This window comes from Rhagoletis pomonella, unplaced genomic scaffold, assembly GCF_013731165.1.
Source record: "Rhagoletis pomonella isolate Grant_MI unplaced genomic scaffold, Rhpom_1.0 Rhpom_scaffold_00001, whole genome shotgun sequence".
NCBI lineage: Eukaryota > Metazoa > Arthropoda > Insecta > Diptera > Tephritidae > Rhagoletis > Rhagoletis pomonella.
In genome coordinates, this window is record NW_023458555.1 from 40,833,283 (window position 1) to 40,850,398 (window position 17,116).

Genomic DNA, 17,116 nt, shown 5'->3' on the forward strand with positions numbered 1-17,116 from the left:
CACTGCATTCTAGTGGTAATTTTTAACTTTATTTGTGCTTAAATTTTGTGGCTCCTTTTTGAAAACTTAAATTTCATTTGGGGTTTTGCATTACAATTCGAAGGCAAATGCTCGTATATCTATGCATGGGACTCAAATCACTCACTCGCACTCACTCACTTGCATTCTTAACACAAACACATACATGCAAGCCAAACTCAACCATTCAAGTCATCGAAAAATAATATAGCGAAACATTGAATTACAAATTTTTCCCACATCTTAATGCCTGCAGCGTAAGGTAACGGCAATAACTATGAGCTATACGCGACGCTGTGCCGTTTGTTGTCTGCTTTCTTCTAGCTGCATTAAAAATCAGCTAAGGTGGTTTGTGTGTATTTGCGCGCTTGCTTGGCAGCAGTATTTATTTATAATTTTTCATTTTATTTTTTTTTTTTGTAGTTTACTTCAACCCAGGTGAAAGAATATACTTTGCTGAGCTAGCAGAATTTTTAAATGTTTTTTTTTGTATTCTTATGTGACTAAACTTTTTTAGGCTTGCACTCATATTCACATTTATGCTTTTCTCATATAAATCAAGTTCAGCGCGGCTGAGTGAAATTTCGTGTGACAGTAGCCGCTTTTTTGCGATTGTTGTTTGCCTCTTCTTTTTTTTATTTTGTGGTAGTCATTTTTCCGTCACGCATTTAGCTAAAGAGTTATGCATAACTACTTGGCCGTACATACATACATTTTTTTTGGTTTGTTTTTCGTTTTGTTGTGGCTTTTGTTGGAGGTGTTACTCATATGTAGGTACGTATTGCGTCGTCGCTTGAATTTGTATGCAAGCCACAAGTCAGCTGTTTTGCATCTGTTTGTCTGTTCGCTTTCTTGTTTGTTTGGCATGGCTAATCCATTCAAGCAAGACAGTTTATTTCTCACAGTTTTGTAAATGCATGCTTTTGGCTTTCAAAAATTGTTTAAAAATAAATAACTAAAACGCCTCGTCAGGCACTTCTACCACATTGCCGCGGCCTAATTTCCAAGCGCCTACATTTTAATTAGGAATTTGAAAACTTTTCTCTTTATATTTTATATCTACAATAACTTATATCCCTCAAAAGCTTTTGCACTTTTTCGACGTTAGCAACATGTTGCTTGAAGTTTGAGCTACCAAAATTTTTAAATGTTTTCAGTGACTAAAACCCCGTCCTAAACATTCTCAGTATTTTCAGCAATGTTGCTTAGTTCATAGCAACATGCTGCTTCACCTTTAGATGGCCTAATTTTTCCGTTGATACTTTAAAACTCAAGCGGCAACTTAAAACCGACCTGAGTTATTCTGAGCCAGGGTTATCCAGCTCAAACATAAACGCCCCTGTAGGTGTTGAACAACAAATAAAGCATAGTATTCTTATCCTGTTTCACGTGAAAAAGCTGCCAAATTGCATATAAAATTTCTTTCTGTGAAAGAAGTTTGAAATTCCACAATATTTCATCAGCAAAGTAGTATTCTGTTCACGCTGTGAAAAAGCTTGCAACAACTTGGCAACATTATGTATGAAAACTGACAGTTTATAGAAGCCGATCGTAAAACCTTATTTCACGCGTAAGAAAATTGCTGATGATGACTTATTATCAAACACCCGAAGTGAATGGCTCGTTTTTATTAGTTTGACTAGCTCCCCGCATGCGACGCAATTTCAGCTTATGCCTGTGGGTCTAGGCAAAAATGTAAACCCCCAAGCTTTAGCTTCAAATGGTTCCAGAGATACACCCTGTGAACATTTATCTTTCCTAAAGGAGTCACTTCCGTTTTTCTGTGCATATTTCCATTGGAAAAATACCTCATCTCAGTATTCTAGGTAAATGCTTCCAGAGATATCTATATGTCATCAGAATTTTAATTTGTATGGGAGGTACCGCTGGCTCTTTTCAATGGCTACGAGATCGGTTTCATATACCGCAATTTTTCAAAGGATTGGGATTTATTTCATTTACCTACATTCCTAATTCTACAGTGCCATGCCGCCTTTTCTAATGAATTCATGTTTTCCATGAGTTTGAGATTGACTTCATGTATTATATATATCCATACCAAGTTCTAGTACTATGAATACTTCCAGAAATATGCACTATGAAAAATTCGGTTTGTATGGGAGGTGCCACACACCCCCTTTAGATATCGATTTTTGTTTTAGTCTATAATCATCCTTGGAAAGTCTGTGTTCGAAATTTAAAAAAAAAAAAAATCGTTACAGCCGGTATGGGCATTGTGACTCCTCAAGCAAAATGAACTAACGATTGTACACATCGGTATGCACAACAAATATGATTGCAAACATTGAAATGAAACATCGTAATTGGCCAAAAAAGAATATTAGACTTCATTCTTTCAACTTCAAATAATGTAGAAAAGCTAATAAATATAATTAGATAGGATATATTAAAACAGCCTCCAAAACGTTTACTAGAGACGCCACTGAACTATACAAATCAGTTTGATTGGAAATTTGTTTTTCTTTAATTATTTTATACTAAACTTTTTGGTGTGTCAAAACAATATGTGTTGCTAATAAAATGTCACAGCTGTGAACAGAATGCTAACCTCAAAATTTAAGGATAACACATCAAACATATTCAATATTACATTCTAAATCGCAGTCAGCTGGAGCTCACTGAACTTTTCTCGAATAAGGTAGCAGGCTATGAAGCGCTATGGGCTGGTCATCCCTGCTCTAGCAACACTTTTTCGATCTTAGCTACATGTTGCTACGTTGAAGTTATTTTGTTCAAATTTCACACAAGGCTTACAACTACTAATGAACGCTTATAATAAGCGCAGGATACTATGGCTCCTGGCTCTTGTTGCTTGAACTTTGCGTAAATGCGCTCTGCTAGCATTTGCTTTTTTGTTTAATTATTCATATATGTAAATCTTTGATTAAAGTGCTTGCAACATATGAAATCTTGCAAAAAAAAAACGTTTAGCAATATTTATGCGCATTAGCAACATGCTGCTGTGGTTTTCGAATGACTTCAAATATGCCCTTCTATACGATTTTTTGCGCTGGGATAAAATTTTAACCAGCGTAAGGACTTGCAACATTCATATTTGCATCAGCAACATTTTTTTTTGTGGTTTACTCAATTTTTGGTGAAATAAATTTTTCTTTTATGCAATTCTTCAGGATTAGTCGTTTGTATAAACGATTCCAGAACATCCAAACATACCAATGTACCACCTATCAACATGTTGCGTGGTTTTTGAATGGGTGGAGACTACTGAAAGTCACTTTCTTGCAGCAGTGCTTGCGCTCTTATTTCGAACACCGAAGCTTTTTACTAGAAAAACAAATAGTATTTCAGCATTTTTGGCTACATTAATTTTCGCAAGCAACATGTTGCGTCATGTGTCTTGTCGCTAAAGATTTCTAAAACTGAATTTTAAGTTGTATTTTATACTGGAGTTTATAACAATTCATTCAATTCAATACATAAAAAGCGACTTGGTGTCATTTGAGCAATAATTCTCTCCGTCAGCAACATGCTGCTTGATTTTTGGAGAGCTAAAAATTGTTCCAGCAGATATGAATATATGGTGGCTTGCATGCGCAATATGGAATAAAAATATTTTATATTTCATAGGCATTACTCTAGCAACATGTGTTACCCAACAATCACGCCAGCAAAATGTTGCACAGAATTACTGAAGCAATAAATATTTCTTTATATACATATTTTCTTCCTTGCATCAGCGACATTTTGTAGCATTAGCAACATGTTGCACTTCACCTTAGCACGCAAACCTGCAAGTTTCTCTTGAAAACCCCCTTTGCAGCACTGCCTCCTTCAGCGCAACATGTTTCAGCAACTCGCAAAACACTTTGCAAAGTAGCAGCTGACTTTTGTACTTAACGGCTGCTGTTAGCAAATCAACACTTCTGTAGCAGTAGCTAGCAAATCAGTCGACGAAGACAATACGACAAATAAATAGGTACTCGTATGAAATTCAGGCGAGGGCAAGTTGGCAGCAGTAGATAATCGCAAAGAAGACGAAGAAGAAGCAAACGAAGCTGAAGTATGAGTATCATAAAAACAACTAAGCTGCTGCTTTGCGGCGCACCTTGTTTCGTGCGCAACATTTTCATTCTACTTAATAGCACAAAAGATACACATAAATATGTAAGCACGTACAAACAAATTAATTCGTCGCAAAAATTAAATGTAGAGGCAGTGGCGACGGCAACGGCAACATTTCAAGTAGTCTGGAATGATGATGATGATGATGATGACGGCAGGTGAATTGTGCTATGTGAGATATATTGACAATATTAATAACATTAAAAACAACAACAACGCCGATATGTGAAATATACGACAACGCTGCCGCAACAGTAGACGTAAGCAATACAATCAAACAAATATATGAACCGAAGCGAAACAAAAGAAAACACCATAGAAAAATAAGCAGCAAACTGGTATAAGCTTGTGTATGTGTTCATATGCCTGTATGTATATTTGTGTGTGCATGCGTGCAACAAGTGTTGTGCAGACAGACATCAAGTGGTAGATGTTACCACAAATACAGCTGCGCTTATGCTTCACGCGCATGCATAGTGTATAGTTGTAACCTTATACACATGTTGCCGAGACAGTTGCCTACGCGCTGGTATCTCTTAAGGGTCCTGTGCATGTGCGTGTGCATCTTTTTCAACGGTAATTGTGTGATGCAGTTGACAGCAACACTGCAAATACGTTGATGAGCACAATAAGAACAACAATAAAAACAGCAGCAAAATGACAACAATGCTGGCTGGCGAGCTGCCTGGCGACTACTAGCCGGCTGCAACTAACAACATGCATTCGCATAATTTCGCTGTTGTTCTTGTTGTTTTGAAATTTGTATTAATTTCTCGATATTATTGTAGCATTTGTTGTTGTTTATAATGATGCGCATCACTCGACGCTGTTGCGCTTCTCGCTGCTGTTGTTGCTCTGTGGCTTGTAGATAAGCAGCCAGCATAAAAACTGACTTAAAAAGGCAGCTGGTGGTGATATGTGCGAGTGTAAGTGTGTGTATTATGTGTAGATTGTTGCTGCCAGGTAGTCACTCTTACTATTTAAGCCAATCTAGTGGGACTTGCAACTGCCATGGCTGTTTATATGTATTTGTTTATTTCTATTTAATTTTTTAATTTTTTTTTTTGGAGACATACAACTGCGCGCGTCCACCTTAACCGTCTCTTCGTCCCCTCGCAAGCATCTACAAAGCAACTTTTATTGCTGCTGCCGCTTCAACCAACCATAAATATCTGCATATAGCACAAAAATAATTATTATAATTAAGTTAATGTTCTGTGTTTGTACGGTGGCATGGTGGCAGCGCAGCTGCAACAACTACATACATTTCTACAATGTAATATACATGCCAGCAAGCAACACAAAGTCGTTGCTGTGCAAATTAATATATTGGTGGTGAAGCGCGAAAAAATGCCACTAATTTAATTGCCAACTACCGATGAACGGTCGACCCGTCGAGCGTCCAAAGCTACAGGCACTGCTCTGGCTGGCAATAAGTGGGCTAGCGCGTGAATAGCAATAATAAAAACGGCAACAAATATTTGCCAGAAACTTGCGCTGCTATGTAGTTTAGCAAAGGCAATAAAATTGAAATTAGTTTTCTCTGGAAGCGCTTAGAAAAAACACACGCGCGCAAAAAAAAGCATAAAAAAGATCAACGGTAGTATGTAACAACAAATTTACTGCAAGTATAAGGAAAACAAGTGCGCGCGCGCGCACACGCCTAGAAGCTGCAATGCGCGCCTGTACTTCTTTTTTTCACACCGCGCGCCGCCTAACTCTTTCTTGCGCCTCACACACAAAGCGCGCCTGCTCTTCCTCTCTTCGAACCGCGCGCCGCTTACCTCTTGCGCGCATTCTGGCGCTGCCCTTTATTTATTTCTAGTTCTTTTTGTTATTTTTATAGCACTAAACATGCACGCTGTTGAAACGTTTAAGAATCCGCGCATATACTACGTTCACTTGATTTTATTATTATTATTGTTATGCCATTTACTGCTTGAGTTGTTACTGCCGCTGCTGTGTGCTTGTTTTTTATTTTTATTATTTTATTTATGTTGTTGTGCTGTTGTAATGTGTGGGAATGTTTTAATAATTCAGCACGCATCCACGTGAGGCGCGCTGCTTCATACGAAGCGCACTACATACACGTTTACATATATAGATATACACGTGCTTGTATGTACATACATACATGAGCGCATAGCTAGTAAGCAGTGACCATGCCATAAGACATCAGCAACAAATACTGTACATATAGCGCACAATAGTAGTAAAGCAAGTAAAATAGCATAACAATAAAAATGAAATAACAAGCATTACATGCATATCAGTAGATACATTAGCCAACCCATAAGCCACTTGTTGTTGATTAAAGAGGAATAAACAAAAAAAAAAAAACAATAACAAAAATTATAAAGTAACAGCGGAAAAAACGACTCAAACGAATAGGTAACTCAAAGCAAAGGTGCTCAGAAAATGCGCTCAAGCAAACATTTCTGCATGTGTTGTTGTTGCTGTTGTTCCTAGCGGCTGCTGTTCCACTTGTCCGCTGCTTGTCATGCGCAGTGCGTACGTTCAGCTTTTGGTGAACTCTTAACGCACTGCTCGCATGTGTACAAATGTACATATGCAATAGTTAGAGCCCTCGGAACACCTAACGCCTTACACATGCACGCACGCAACAACACTTATATTAACATACAAACGCTCACAAGCATGTTCACATCTATGCCTTACGTGCATGTTAGCCATATTTGCGCGTAGTGATTTTTGCATATCAACTATTTTATGGCCGCTATTTTCTCTACCTTGGCTACCACATACTTATGTACATTTGCACATGCAGCTAACTGCGCCTTCTAACTCCCATTCTCGCTAGCACTTTAGCTGTGCATATTTTATGGCATTTCGTTGAATTCAAATGAATTATTGGTAATTGATTTTTAGGTGAAGGCCCTTTTCTCATATAGCCTATGAGAATTCTATTAGCCAAGGCAGCGCATTTTCCACACCACACCGCTTTGTTATTTGCTTTCAACGTGGAGTTGATATTTTTACGCTTAGTTTTCTTCGCCTCTTTTCCTTCGCTTCCTTTATGCTTTTTACTTGTCGTTTTTGCTTAGGTAGGGCAACGTCAGTTTGCTTGTTCTTAGCCTTCTTGCTAATAGCCTCGCAAAATTTATGATTTAGGTTACTTGCTGCTGCCTTGCATTTGGCATTTCAATTATATTTTTCATTACTTTTATTTTTATTCTTTTTCTGATAAAATTTTAGCAGTAATGCATTTCATATTAAATTTATAAAAATCTAATTTTTATTAAAGATTTTTTGAATCATTGTAAACCAGGCGGTATACTCACATGAAAGTATACTTTCAACATGAAAAAATTAAACTTTCTCCTTAATACATACCTTTATTTCGCCATAGAAATCAACTCCTGTTCGGGGTTAGCGTAAACAACTTCATTTTTTTAACCTTTAACTTTGGGTCTCACAGACCTTTTGATCGCTTGTCGAAGAAGACTGAAAATGCTATGTGGATTAATTTTGATAATATATTTTGGCCCCTTTATAAAAATGAACTATTTCAACATTAAGTATTTTCATGTAAGAGCTTTTTATCAACTGCTTAGTATTTGTTTATCAACTTCACTAGGAAATGGTGTCAATATGTTCTCGCAAATTTAGGAGTCTGTGATGCCCCATACCCGAGCTAGTGACACGAAAAATATATCCACATTCATTCAAAGGTTAAACCGTTAAGGTTAACATATATTTTTCTATCTAAAATATTTGTTAAAAATTCTTTAATTGTTTTAATTCAATATCGGTGGAATTGACAAGATCATTATTATCGACAGTTAAAACATCTAAAGCTGCGCAGATTTTCTTGTTGTAAGACTCACTCCAATTAAAGGTACTTACAAACACTAAATCCCCTTGATCAGCCAAACGACAACCTGGAATCCCACCCAGTATGATCCGTAGCTGTCAAAAAAATATATATAAGTCCCTTACACTAAATTCACTTTGCTTTCCAGCATGCATATTTTAAAACCTCAGTCAACACACATTTATCAAGCAAAAATGAATTGCTCAAAGAGCAATGCTGTTATGAAGTTAGTATATAAAGCAACACTGATCAGAGCTTAGCTGTCAAAAAAATCTTAGTATCTTCGACCAAATGTTCCCTGCCGCACAAGTTAGTTTTATGATCTACATTTACAAGATCACTCTTACTCGAGGCGTCAAAACCTCAGTGAAAATATTTTTTAAACAAACAAAAATATATTCGAAGATCGTTCCTTATTACGTATGCCCTTATTAAAACAAAGTCTCTAGCTTAGAGATGACAATCTGTGTGATTCTTAGCAGTCTACCACTATCTTAGTTAGCTTTGCTCCCAAAAATTACTGACATGATCTTGATTAGCATGTTCTCTCATCCCCGATTCGCGTTGTTTTTGAACTACGTATTAGCCGTAGAGGCTAATTAGTACTAATGGCATGCTTAGCACTACAAAATCTGAGGGCCATTTCACGATCCCCAACTTGCCATAATATGAAGGCCTTACTAAAGCGCTTTTCTTTCTGAAGATGATCTATGAGCATAGATCCTCGTATTAAGCTCTACACGCTTCTCACTTTGTTATTCCAGAAAATTTTGGCTTTACTATTATTTAATACGTTTCCCATCTCTGATCCTTAATCCTCCAAGACATATATTACGAAGGCCAATATTATGAGCACTTTTCTCTTCTAGTGTATGGCTTTTAAATTTGCAGATCATTAAAACGATCAATGCACGATCTTCGTTTCTCTGCATTAATTACAAACTTCTTTCCGAGATGCGCTGCATATGACGGTACTTGCTTTCTTTCTCAAGGACTATAGTGCATACTAGTGTCCAACCGAGCGTTCGGGCTCTGATTCGCTTACCGAACAGTTCGGCCAAGAAGTTGGCGTTCGGTTTGGTTTCGGCCAAAATTGGCTGAGTAATTTGGCAGAAAACTTGTAAAGAATTTTTTTACAAATTATAAACATTTTAAAGTTTTTTTTTTTTAATTTAAGTGCCCCTGTAGCGTTTCTCTAATTTGATTCTATAGCTTTTTATGACAACTTTCTTATTTCTTTTCGTTCTTTTAATTTTATTTCCTTTCCGAAGTTTTAATGCCAGATAAAAATTTTGGAAAGTTAAATTTTCAAAATTGCTTTTTAATTCGATGTCAGATTGAGAAATAAATTTTAGTTCCACGTGTTAACAACCAGAAAGAACTTTTTGTCAAAGTTGCTTCACTAGCAATTTTTATTTGTGCTGTGTGTGAAACTGATCGCGAGTTTTTGAGATGCAATAACGGATAATTTACATAAAATATCAGAAATGTTTTTAATTAATTATTTTGCGGTATATAATTACTTATGTAATTTTTATTCTAAAAAGTTCGGGTTCGGTTCGGATTTGGCCGAACCTCAAGAAAAAAAAACCGAGTGTTCGGTTCGGGTTCGGTTTCGGCCAAAAACTCGAGTTCTCACTTACCAATTCGGCTAGCATTTATTACTTAAGTTTGTTTTTGTCAGATCACCTTGGCCATAATGATCCTCAGTGAAATTTTTTTAAATTTTACTACTTTGGCGTTGACATTTTTGTAAACTTATTTTGCAGTTTCTGTGATTTCTTAGCGCTGTCAAGCGCACAACGCTACTCGATTTTTCTTTAAATGCCACTATTGTTTTCTTGTCATACGCGCATCCTTACTGATCGCGCAAAGAGCAACGCATACATATACATATTTACATACTAACTTACTTTGTTCGCAAACAACCAGCGCGTTTGAGGCTTGTAATCGCGCATCCACCATTTCAGCCAGTTGTCATGCCAATTTGCGTTTGTCCGCCTGCCGCTCCACAGACGCAGAAGTGAATCAGTCAACTGGAAGAGAAGGGCTAACTCATACACCTCCGACGCTCACCTCCTCCAGTGCGTGGCACTCAAACTGTCTACTTGACTTGCTAACCCAACATCCACTGCTACTACAGCAATCTTCTTTTGCATGTTGCTGAGCGTTATTTGCATGTTGCAACGCCATCACTATGACCATCGTCTTCTTGTTGTTTGCGTTTCTTTTCTTTTTTGCGTACACTATCGCTACACCATTCTACATTTGCTGATTATCTGCTGCGAAACAGGTGATCCGTCTTGTGTCTTCTGCCGGGCTGTCTGGCCTCTTTGTACTGCAATCCCTGCCAAGTTTGCTTATTTCCATTGTGCGCTGCATATTTTTTAACTTTTGCTTGTTTTGATTTGTCATTACTCACCGCCGGCTGCTGGCTAACTGCCTTGTTGGATATCGCAGTGCCTTTGACTTTGGATTGTGACTCGCTTCTCCTTTTGCACTTGACATTTGCATATGAGTTAAAGAAAAAAGCGCCAAAGTTGATTTATTTACATTTTCATTGATTTACTCAGCGCCACAGACGTGGCAGCGGCACAGTCAAGTGAGAAAATAAACAGGCTGGGGGCTCGCGAGGTTGTTTCTTTGGCTGAGTATATTCTTTAACAGCAAAAAATTGGATTCTCATTGCCAGTTGCACCGCATCGTCATACAAATGAATATGACGCGCTTATAATTGTCCACCCGACAAAAAGATGGTGTGGTGTGGTGGTGACGGCACTGAAGCGACAGCCCTACTCCACGGTGTCTCCTCCGCAAACGCATCGTTGGTCATTTCCCCACATAAATCGTGTTAAGCACGCCTTGGGCTTTGGAGTGTTTTCAGATTTGCTCTATAGCTTGCGGCTGCTTTATTCAATTCATTTTATCATCATTTCCTCTTACTGCTCTCCCCCTAAGCACCGCAACCACTGCTCTAACCACTTTATTTGTGTTACATTTTCAATTTCTTTCGCTTGCCACTTTTATCTAAAATTAAAATTGATTTTAATGAAGTAGCTCGTTATGCTGGTTTTTGACGCGCTATTGTTAGCTGCCTATCATAGCTGGAGTGTAGCAGCAAGCAAACAACTTTGACAACTATAACAACAACAAAATGATCCAATTTTATTTGTGGCACTCCACTTAATGAGCACTTCAGCTGCTTGAACAGCATTTTCTGTGAGTAACCCGCTAGGCGCTTGCGCGCGCGCCTCTTTTGTCGTTGAAAGCATTGCAAATATGAGATATATGCGTATGCGCATTCGCGCGCGCATGTATGTTTAATTGCAATTTGTTGCGCCACAAACAAATCTATTTGCAATACTTTCCAAATTGCTGTCGTTGAAGATTTTTGACATTCATTTGCGCTTTTATATCTGAGCGCCCGCCGCACGCTTAGTAAGCAAGCAAAACAGCGAGCTGCTCCAGTCATTTGACTAAATTTCGCAAATTTTTTCGCAAGTGGGTCAAGAGTTGTGTTGCTTTGGCAAAAAAAAAAGTATATTATAAAGCATGAAGAAAGCGTTGCGCTCATTAATTTGTATTTTAAAAAGTTTCCTTTATACATTTTCGTATTTCAAAGTTACTCGACCATGGCAGCAAACTACTAAGTGATCTGCAAATTCCCACCTACAATACGAACGAAACAAAGTAAAAGTCCTCTTCCACTCTTCCGCTTCATGCGAAAGCGCCAACGCAGATTCACTTGCCATCGGCTGATCACCGCATCAACAACAACAAAAGTAAGTGACAAGCGCGCGCACGTCTGTCAGTCGCAAATCAAACTACAGTACAACTTCAACATCAACTCAAATCAACTAAAAGCAAGGAAGAGCAGCGCATATACATACAAACAAGTTATAATATTTGTAGCGTGGTGTGAGTGTCACCAGCATTGCCACAAGCAACAGCAACAGAAATGCAAGCGCAAGTCAAGCGATCGTTTGATCAGCAAAGAAAAGATCTGTGCGATCACCAAACGATTGCGCTCGCCAACTCTACAGCCTTGCCGGTTGACCAACCTTAGGCCAACTTGGCTAACTCGTCGTTGTTGTCACTGTTTTAACTGCTGAGTGACAGCCGCAGAGGCACACTGACGCATTGACTCGTTGACTGACTGGCATTCAGCGCGAACGTGCGCGCGCGCGGATACACCGACTCTGTTGACTACTTATTTTCATAGCCAAGTGCAGCGGGTGGCAGCAATAAAAAGCGCCTACATATACATACATATATAACAAATAAAATAAGTAACTAACTCCACTTGCAGTTGGGCATTTGGCGAAAGGTGACTCTCGTACGCAGTGCACCAGCTAAGCCAAGCACACCAATCGTGGTGATCTTTTAGTTAACTGATCGCGTAGTCCAGCGGCTATTGAATGCAAGCCACACGTAGCTAGTCTACGTGTTTTTAAGCGTAACTGGGCCTATGTTTATGCCTCGTCGCTGTGTTGGTTTGTGCTTGTATGCGCGCTTTTTATTTGCACTGTATCTTGAGCGCGTCACTTCCACATCCACTTTATTGCAACTTCAGGCTTGGAACGCTTTTGTGCATATCTGTTAGTCTGTCTTTCTGTTTGTCGCTCTTTGTCCGTCGTTCGTTCGTCCATCCATCCATCCATTTTCTGTGTGTGTTTATGGTGTGTGACCATTTTTGCAAATTATTTCTCACGGCCAATAAGCACATGCATGGCAAATGCACAAAAAACTACGTTCGGGCGCGCGCGCGCCCGCTCCCTCACAGACAATCACTTACTTACTTACTCAACGCAGCGCGCGCAACGCAACGCCAAGTAAGTTCCGACACTTGTCTCTGGTTTCTCCACTTCTACCGCCATGTCATCGTGGTGCGTCAGACAATTGTAGCCCAAACAAAAAAAGTGGAAGAAATACGCGCAAGTATGATCGCGTATGCGATTTGGTTTTGTAGAAGATGCGACAGAGCGCCGCGAGAACAAAGAACGTATTCGGTGAAGAGGAAAGAAGAAAATAATTTAATTTAATAATTACAATAATAGTGCAGAGCGCAATGTGCCAAACCCTGCAACGGCGCGTGAATGCGAAGGTTATAAAAAAGAAATTGTAAAGTAAAGAGAATCACCAAATATGCATTCGAATTTAAAAGCATTGACCACGCAGGTCCGCGAAATTTGTGGCAGCCGAAAAGGCATTTTATTATTTTTATTTTATTAATTTTTTTCGAACCTCCAACCTTCTTCGCGCTCTACAAGTCGCTCAAGGGATTCCTGTAAAACCAGCGATCACTTTAGTAGGCTTGTAGTTGTCCAGTACATGGTTACTTCTCGAACTTTTTCCCCTTTCTTGTTCGGTTGCTTGTTGTCTGTAGCGTCATGAATGAAAATTAAATGCAGCAACATGTTTGCGGCATACGTGCGAGAATTTTTAAAATAAGCAAGCACAGCCAATTTGTACAAAATGTTTCATACATTTTAACCGTACTTCTCTTTTCTGGAATGTCTTCATTTTTGTATTCAGCAATGTGTTGTAAGCAGCTTGTAAATTGGAGCACTCTTCGAAGCGGAATGCTCGAAAACTATAACTGCTTTTTGATCTTAAGCAGTTTAAAAATGCGCCGACTGTCAATTTGTTAAATGACCAAGTATTTACATACTTTCCGACTTTCGTTTTTTGTTTTTTGGATTTTTAAGCCGTGCGCCTATTTTGCGATTTACAGACGACATCGCTGGAATATTAGATTAGTAATTATATGAAATTTGCTTTAATAAATAAGGCCAACTCGTGAAGGGGTTTTGGTTTTCTTTTGTGGCGAAAGTTATCGAAGTCCTAAAAGTATCTACATATGTATACCTTAAAACTCAAATTCATTTTGGATACCTCAATAACTTATCCTCAAGGAATTTATTTTTATTTTTTGGCTCAGTAATATTTCTCACAATTAGTTAATACGCAAAACTCTTTTCCCACCTTAGCTTGTCTCAGCACCCTTACTCTCTCTCAGTTTTCTGCCACTTCTCCAATATTTAGCTTAGTCACATACCACTTTACTCGTATAACCAAATCACTAACATCTTTCTCTCTACTCGCTCTCTCTATTTACAGTTGTCAAACCGGCTGGAAGGGACCCCTGTGCAACGAATGCGAACCCTACCCGGGCTGCGTGCATGGTACCTGTAATAAACCTTGGAAATGCATCTGTAAGGAAGGCTGGGGTGGCTTACTCTGCAATCAGGATCTCAACTACTGTACAAATCATCGTCCTTGTCAAAATGGTGGCACCTGCTTCAATTCCGGTCCCGATCTATACACCTGCAAATGCCCACCGAACTTTATTGGCTCTGAGTGCCAGAATGAGATCACTTCGTGTAAGGAAGGCAATCCATGCCAGAATGGTGGCGCTTGCCTTGACGAGACTAGCACGCGCGGTTATAAATGCGAATGTCTGAAGGACTGGGGCGGTCCATTGTGCGAAGAGAAGGTGATCACTTGTCTGGATAAACCATGCCGTCACGGTACCTGCCGCAACTCCACAAAGGGGTTTCAATGCGACTGTCCGGGCGGCTACAGCGGCCGCGTATGTGAGCTGCACGTAGACAACTGTAATCCGAATCCCTGCCAGAATAGCGGGAGCTGCTTCATGACCTCTTCCGGTAATCACAAATGCCAATGTCGCAGCGGTTTTGCGGGCAGCATGTGCGAGCAGAACATCGACGACTGTCAAGGCAATCCATGTCACAATGGCGGCACCTGCATCGACATGATCAATCAGTTTCGTTGCCAATGCGTACCGGGCTACTTGGGCTCACTCTGTTCGGATAAGGTAGACTTGTGCTTAACTAAACCTTGCGCCAATGGCGGTACCTGCACGAACCTGAACAACGACTATAGGTGCACTTGTCGCGCTGGCTTCACCGGCAAAGATTGCTCAATTGACATTGATGAGTGCATGTCTGCGCCCTGTCGCAATGGTGGCACTTGCGTGAATCGCGTCAACAGTTTCCATTGCGTTTGCGCCCACGGATTTTGCGGTAAACAGTGTGAGGAGGAGTCTTACGCGTCGTACGAATCTCGTCCGTATCAGGCTGCGCCACAGGCGCGCAGTGACGGCTTGACATCTGGGCAGGTTTTTCTGATTGCCATACTCTCGGTGGCCATGCCAGTGGTGGCGGTGATCGCCGCTTGCGTAGTGGTTTGCATGAAACGCAAACGTAAGCGCGCACAGGAGAAGGACGATGCGGAGGCGCGCAAGCAGAACGAACAGAACGCAGTGGCGACGCTGCATCACAATTCGAATGGCGTTGGCGGTATGGGCGTGATGAGCGGTGTGGTAGGTGGCGTCGGTTTGGGTGTGAAACGAACTTCATCCTCTGGACTGGCATTCGACAATTCCAATCCGAACATCATCAAGAATACCTGGGATAAATCGGTTAACAACATTTCGGCTTCTGCAAGCACAGATGATTGCCTAAATACATCGCTATATGGCAGCGCGCTAGCCAACTATGCGGCGGACAACAACGCCAATTCGGAATACTGCGGTGTAGGCCAAATAGCGCCGCTGCAACGCGCCAAGTCACAGAAGCAACTCAACACCGATCCCACACTAATGCATCGCGCCTCACAGCTGTTGCACAGCGCCGCTAGTGCAGTAGCCGGTGTTAGTGCTGCTGCGGCGGCAGCAAATAGCGCCGCCAACGCTGGCCTTAGTGGGGTGAACGGCGCTAACGGCGCTGTTGGTGGTGGTGGCGGTGCAACCAAAGACTATGGCGTCCATGGCAGCAACGGCGGCAGTGGCGCTGAAGGCAAGCGCATCTCAGTGTTAGGTGAGAGCGCCTATTGCAGTCAGCGGTGGCCATCGTTGGCGACGGCAGGTATGAGTGGCGGCTGTGCGTCACAGATGATGGCTGCCTCGGCAGCGGCCGCGGCGGCGGGGAGTAGTGCGGCGGCGTCTGCTGCTCATCAGCAACAGCAGCAGGCGCGCGCCGTATTGTGTGGCACGCCGCATATGTGAACGTCACATGGCGGCGCAAGTGAGCAGTTTTTGGCTGTGGCGCCGAGCCTGGCAAACGTGCGCGGTTGCGCACGACAGCGTAATCGGCGAGTGCGCAGGATATTGGCGTGTTGGTGCGGGCACGCGTAACGTAAGCTGTTGAACATTTTTTGCTACGAAATTTCTTAACAAAAAACGAGCGATTCTTTGTAATTATAATTTAATATTTTTTTTTTTCATTTGTTCGTGTAAATGCTAAAATCTTTTTACAAGCGAAAATATGCTGCTTCTCTACCGATTCAATTATATACATACATACATAAATTTTTTCTGTAATTTTTCGCTGTTGAAATGGACTGACGTTGATAAGAAATTTATTGTAAAAAGCCGTATACATAACTAGAATTAATATTATGATATAAGTAAATAACTTGTGCGCAATTGTGAGGAGCGAACGACCGAACGAACGAACGCGTTAGTGAGTTGGCATACAAGCTGACATTTTAAGAAATTTCAAAACTAAAAAATTATGCTGTATGTTGTGTGCTTTGTAGAATTTGGAAAGAGAAAAAAGGACCTTAGCGTTAAACAAATTTTTTTAATTGTTAAAATTATTTGCTAAATTTAATATTTATTAAGCGAAAAGCATAAGAAATGACGCATTCCGCTAGTAGCAAACGACGAGTATTTTTGCATGACGCTGCCACGCATTTTTTTGCCGTTCAAGCGCGCAGGTATATATTTGGCGCTTACAAGTCTCCTTATTTATAGTGCGATTTTCTTTTTTTTTCCAAAAGAAAACTTGTCTTATTTCGCGTTTAGTGGAGTGCGCTGATTGCTGTGACGAATTTTCGAATTAAAAAAAAAACTAGTTATTAAACGCTAAAGTTTAAATGACAAAGCCGCTCTACTAAAAATGTATGAATTGTGTAAGACGAAAAAAATGCCTCGACATTTTAATTTATTGCATGCGACTTAAAAAAAAATAACTGTTTAGGTCTCACATATATAATTTTGTTAACAAACAAATTTTTGTGTATCCAACTGCCATTATTTCGAGGCACCTTTGCAAACATTTAGAAACTCGATCTTTTTCGCCGAAATTCCGCTGTTTAAAAAATTTATTTAAATTCCTGGACCAACTGCGTGCA

The 17,116-nt window shown here is 40.1% G+C and overlaps 1 protein-coding gene across 1 annotated transcript in view; it reads left to right on the forward strand.

Annotated features, from left to right (window-relative positions):
• LOC118744174 (neurogenic locus protein delta) overlaps window positions 1-16,833 on the forward strand; it is a 93,270-nt gene extending 76,437 nt beyond the window's left edge. Inside the window, exon 6 of the mRNA XM_036476978.1 lies at window positions 14,078-16,833. Within this exon, the coding sequence (XP_036332871.1) occupies window positions 14,078-15,986 (1,909 nt within the window). The 3' untranslated portion in view covers window positions 15,987-16,833. The remainder of the gene's footprint in view (window positions 1-14,077) is intronic.
• The last annotated feature ends 283 nt before the right edge of the window (window positions 16,834-17,116 follow it).